This window comes from Lemur catta, chromosome 25, assembly GCF_020740605.2.
Source record: "Lemur catta isolate mLemCat1 chromosome 25, mLemCat1.pri, whole genome shotgun sequence".
NCBI lineage: Eukaryota > Metazoa > Chordata > Mammalia > Primates > Lemuridae > Lemur > Lemur catta.
The window spans coordinates 12,403,266-12,409,265 of record NC_059152.1 but is presented as its reverse complement, the minus strand read 5'-3'; the positions used below and the strand labels follow the sequence as shown (position 1 = coordinate 12,409,265).

Below are 6,000 nucleotides of genomic sequence, written 5' to 3'. Positions count from 1 at the left end.
AGGAAAGGGATCACCCCCTTTCTGCCTCTATGCCCATTGAGGTTTGTGGTTGCGTATTTTGAAGTGCAATAGGTTGGCTTAGTCGTGCAATTGATTCCTGGGTTTTTGGCACATGCACCTGGCATTTGGTGGGGCCATTAATCAAGAAACAAGATGGAGGAGGATAAGGAGGCCTTTGGGAAAAGAGAATGAATCAACTTCTGAAAATGCTGAGTCTGAGGCACCAGTGAGACAGCAGAGTGAAATACTACGAGCATGTGTTAGATCACACAGGTCTGGTGGGGAAGAAAGACGCCCACGGCGAAGAAGCAATGGGAGAGCTGTTAGCACGTGGACAGGAGTTGAAACCAACGGCACAGCTACAGGAGAGCGGAGCATGGAAGAGAAAGGTTAAACCCCAAGGAACACCGATGTGAGAGTCACATGCATTTGTCATGCCTGAAGGTCCTGTCTCTCTAAGCAGATTCAGAGCTCCTCAGGGTCAGCGGTTGGGTCTTGAGTTTCATTCATTTTTAGTCTCTGGCATAGTGCTGGCCACACAGAAGACAATTCTAAAATTCACTCTGATTTGATTTCTCTGCACTTTCACTTACGAGAATACTATCACCATTTATTATTTGAAATGCTGTTAAGGGATAAATATTTTAGAATTGTGACTTTCATACAAATATAAAAGGAACACTTGTAAAGATTTTATTTAACCCACTAATTAATGAGGGAACCAATAAAATGTTACCACCACTTAAAAGGAAAATACAAAGATCAGAAAATGTATACAGTTATGAATGTGCAAATGAATTTGCTTAATAGATGTAAAACTCGGTTTTACCAAAGGAAAGGGGGGATCCATTGTACTTCCACTGGACAAAATTTATTTGCATGTCTGTGCAAGTATCACTTGCATTGATAGCAATTATCTGCAAATGATACAGTTGTGAAATATCTCAGAGACAAGAAGGACAGAGAACACCCCATGGAATCACATAACTCAGAAGGGCGTGCTAGACAACACCCATTTTTTCTTTGAAGCCACCTGTAACCTTTTTGGCCCATTTCAAAGTCACAGTGTTCCCTGTAATGTTGAAAAGAAGATATCATCCCTATCATTTCCATTGAGTCTGTTACAAAACATACATGGAGGCATGTTTGGGTACCACCGCAATATTACTAATTGATTAGAAAGATGAGGCAGAATTTGGGACCACCTAAGAGTAACCTGTCTTCTAATTGGAATGGGAAGCATTCAGGAATCAAACCAAAACATCTCAGCTGGGCACGGTGGCTCATGCCTGTAACCCCAGCACTTTGGGAGGACAAGGAAGATGGATCGCTTGAGGCCAGGAGTTCAAGACCAGCCTGGACAATATAACAAGACCCTGTCTCTAGAAAACAAACAAACAAACAAAACCCCCAAACCCAAACCACCTCAAATCCACTCTGGAATGAGGCACAGTATAAGTAAAACACGGAAGACGTTGAAATGGCCCAGTTGGCCCATTGTTGGGAGCTTTCCATGCCAGAGTGCAGGCCCTGAAGGAGGCGACTGTCTTCCCTGCCTCCCCCTGCTCCACACCCCCAGGCCTGCCTGCCTTCAGCGTGCAGGACTGTCAGACTGTACGCTCAGCCTTCAGTGCCAGCATGTGACCCATTTAAAAATGGAAACACTCCTATCCTTCAGTAGCGAACAAGGACAACTCTGATTGCTGGTGGAAAATTTGGCTGCTTCAGTACAACAGTCCAGGAGAGGATCCGAATAAGAACTCAGTGATGATTACTAGAGAAAAATGCCCATATAAATTTCCTGAGCATAATATATCTCTTTGCAATTTTTGAGTGTTCTGTAGCAAACTGCCAAAAATGTGAAACCTATAAATAGGGGTGAGTGGGAAGGAAAAATGGGACCTGTCACAATGCCTCTGAAAATAGGGAACTAAGAATTTTCCAGAGATGCAAAGTCAAAGAGGGATTGATATTTACTTAAAGCTGAAGTAGCAGGTGCCTGCTGTGTAAAGAAATGAGAAGAGAGCATAAAATTAGGGAATATCAGAGAGAGACTTAAAAAGGTTTAAAAATGTGTCAACTAAGTTTCATCCTGAAGAAAGGTACCGCTCAGAGAAAGGAGAAGAAAACTAGGGTATACTGACTGCTTATCATGTCTTCTACTGATGAGGTACTTTATATCCACTTTTTAATTTATGCTGCCTCCAAATACTATGAAGTAGGTATCATCACCCAAGATGATATTCAAATATTTAATAGTAGACAAATATTGAACAGCACAGGTACTAGCTAATCAGAAACTGGCCAGAGGACCCCTGCTGGATCCATTCAGTCAGCGGGTGGGGCTTAGGATTTTATTTTTAGTTTACACGGTGTTTACCAAGCAGCACGGCTGAGATGGTGCGTGCCAGTTGATCATCAGCTCTGCGTGGGATCCCAGGGCCATGTTCTCTGGGCAGATTTGGGCTTCCTCCCTTGTCTCTGCCAGCATCAAGGTCCTTCCTGCTGTTCCTGGCTGTGGTGGCCTGCACCACTGCCACAGCCTGTGTCCGGGTGGCTCCCTGCTGAATCTTGGAAGGACAGCAGGCATCATTCCCCTTTGCCATCTCTCCCTTCAGCACCCCCAAGATTAGCACAACAGACTGTACACATTTGGGTTCATTTCTTTGCTAAAGGTCTGGGAATAATGTCAGAAGGGAATTTCAATGAAGAAAGGAAAGAATTCAAGTTCTAGCTCATTTAGACTTCCTACAGAGCCTCAAATGGGAGCCAGGGTTTCGCAGACATCTTTGCTTCATCTGCCCAACATTCTCTCCCCTTCCCTGGTGCTGGGCTTTGAAGCCAGGCTGTCTGGGTTTGCAATCTGCCACTCAGTAACAGTGTGACCTTGGGCTAAATGCCCACAGCTCTCAGATTCAGTGGTCAGTTATTAGAGTTGTTAATTTTGTTAGGTGTGATGGTGGCATTGCAGGTTAGTAAGAAAATGTCTTTTTCCCCCCATTTTTGATGTGTAAACTGAGGTTTTGAGGGACAGGAAATGATGTGATATTTGGGATTTGCTTTAAAATATATTTCAGTTAAAAAAAGAAGGTGGTAGTGTCGTGAGAGGGTGGGGAGGGGACAGAGGAGACAGGCTGATAATGGTTGAAGCAGGGTGATGAGTACCTGGGGTGGGGTCCTCGTGCTGTCTAGACTTCTGTCTGTGTTTGAAAATTTTCATAATAAGAGCAAACAAAAAATCAAACAGAAAACAAGGCTTTCACTCCTTTCCCACATCCAAAGGAATGTAACAGAAACTTCGGATGCCATTTTCCAGACACTCCTCTGGCAGTGCATTTTGATCTTCTGGGTAGGTTCTGTAACAGAGGCAAAAGTCTGAAAAAGGGAAAAATGTTTTATGATTTGTGCCTTTAAAACCCCCACCCTTTTTGGGAATTAAAACCTGCCTTCCTGCCCCTTTTGGGGATTTAAAACCTGCCTTCCTGCCTGAGGCCAGTAGTCAAAGGGGCAGGAAAATGTTCTTTGCTGTTTGTTTTCTAGTATCTTAAGCCACAGGATGGCTCAATAGAAGGATCCGGATGGTAAGATCCACGGAAACCACCAACAATAGCCCAAAGCCACAACATGTGACACTGGTCACATAGACTGGAGCCCAACTGCTGAAATCCCTCCCCCCTTTAAAAGGTCCTGTATTTCTGCTTAAACACAGGATGGTGGTGTTTTGAGATGCTAGTCTGCCACACTCCTCATTTGCTGGCAAATTAATAAACTTCTCTTTCCTTTTCCTCAAGCCACCTGTCCTAGTTCTTCATTCTCACTGATTCGGCCTCAGGGACAAGTAACACTTCCAGCTCCAATCGTATCCATCGTCTTCTCTACACACTGAGCCAGGGAATAGTCTGTATGACAAGGCTTGCCAGGCCCAATGCTAGGGAGTTGATAGTTTTGGATTCTACACCCACATTTTTTTTAAATGACCAGTTTCCTATTTTGGGTAACCTGAAATACAGAAGTCTCATGGTAAGGTATGGCCTTCATCTGCCCCAGTCGTTTGTAGGGGCTATCATGGCATTACTGTTATCTCCAAGGAGAAACATCGAGAGGAGAGGCCTAGATGCGTTTATAAAAGCAACGCTGCCGGAAGGAAAGATTTGCAGAGTGGAATGTGAAGTGAGGTTTGCGGTGTGAGTTGTCAGAGTCTCAAGGAGAAAAGAGAAATGAATCATTATCATTGACCACGATATTCACAGCGGGAGGAAGAGACAAGAGGAGTAAAAAAGCAAGGGAAGAGGAAAAGGAAGACCATCTCAGAGTGAAACAGGGGTGGGGGAGGAGGAAGACAGTCTGAGAAATTGGGGGGAGTGGGGTTTGATTGCACCGATGCTGGCCACACGCAAAGACGCGCCCTTTCCTGGTTGAGACTAAGTGTAAATACGCGCGCACACGTGTGCATCTGCCGCGTTCCACTGAGCAGGTGGCGAGGCGCCGTCTTCAGCCCCGTGGAGACCCGTGCAGAGCAGGGAGCTCCCAGCTGCCCACCTTCTCCTCTCCGGGTCCCCGCAGCCGGCCCGCAGCAGGAGACGCCCCCTGTCCGCGCGTGCCGAGGCTGAGGGCGCAGGCGGCGCCTCCGCGGGGGACAGTGACGGCGCGGGGAGGGCAGACAGGAGCCCAAGCGACACGTCCAACCTGGAGGCCGGCCTGGGGACCAGAGGGCCGGGTTTCGGCCATGCAAAACGAAACGGAGCGGTCTCGGGGAGCAGACGCTGGGAGAGCCCTGCAGGCCGAGTCTTCCCAGTGGAGACGGCGGGCAGAGGCGGGAGCCCCGCGTGCGGGTCCGCCCCGTTCCTGCCGGCTCAGCCGCGCCTCGCTGGGAGCCGGGCGGGCCCGGGGGCGCCCGCGCGAGGCTGCAGTTCCGCCCTCCGCCGCAGGGGGCAGCACGGGCAGGCTGGCTCCGCGGCGGCGGCCCCCGCGCCCCTCTTGGCGGCGGCGCCGTCCGCCCGCGGCGCCCTCGCTCATTGGTTGCGCTGCGGGCGCTGCCATGTTGGCGGAAACGGAGCCTCCTGTGCCGTGGAAACCGGCGGGGGCCGCGGCCGCCGCGTCGGTCTGCGCAGCCTCCCGCGTCTTCTCCTAGCTTGGGTCTCTGCGCCGAGAGGCGGCGGCCGGCGCGATGGAGAAAAGTAGGATGAACCTGCCCAAAGGGCCGGACACGCTCTGCTTCGACAAGGACGAATTCATGAAGGTGCGCGCGGCCTCCGCTTCCCGGAGTCGGGCCGTGGGTGCTCGCCCCTGTGCCCTCCGGGGCGCTCTCCGCGGGCTGCCGCCCCTGCCTGCGCCCGGCCCGTGCATGCCGGGGTCAGGTCCGCGGTCGGGACCGTGCTGCGCTTCGCAGTCTCTCGGCCTCAGGTTCGGCGGGTGCAGCGCGGAGAAAGCACTTCTGCAAAATCGTGCGTGTTAAGTGAACAGGCCTGAAAGTTCTGGGCAAGTGGTTTTGAGGTGAATGTCGAAGCCCCTGTTCTTACCCGGCCCTGTTACCGCGCAGTGCAGTCAGGTTGCCGGTCCCCTTGTCGGAAAGAAGTTTGTTGACTTTGGGGCTCAGTACGTGTGTCTTGGACAAATCTCTGAACCCGTGTGCCTACCTAGGGATCGGGTAGGGGGGGTGGAAACTTAATCTAAAGTTTTGCCTGGCATTCATCTAGAGCTTCTCGAATGGGATATTTAAAAGCTTGAAAGATTCTTACTGATCTTGTTGCAGTCCAACAAAGCAAACCATTCTTGTTTTCTGAAGCTGCCCTACTTCTTTTTATAAAATGAACTTGGAATTGGTTTGCAGGTAATTGTAAGACGTAAGCTTACAGAAAAGAAATATAAACTGAAAACATTTCACTGATCGTAAAGGCTCATCAGGCACAGCCTTAAAAATGCCCAGGGTTTGGGTAAGAGCTAGAAGGAACTTTCCCTACCTATTTGGTGTATCCCTCTGGGTCTGAACTTAAACCATTC

General features: G+C 49.4%; 1 protein-coding gene across 1 annotated transcript in view; it reads left to right on the top strand.

Annotated features, from left to right (window-relative positions):
• Window positions 1–5,013: 5,013 nt before the first annotated feature.
• Window positions 5,014–6,000, top strand: part of COG2 (component of oligomeric golgi complex 2) — a 47,045-nt gene continuing 46,058 nt past the window's right edge. The window contains exon 1 of the mRNA XM_045537295.1: window positions 5,014–5,239. Coding sequence (XP_045393251.1) covers window positions 5,168–5,239 — 72 coding nt within the window. The 5' untranslated portion in view covers window positions 5,014–5,167. The remainder of the gene's footprint in view (window positions 5,240–6,000) is intronic.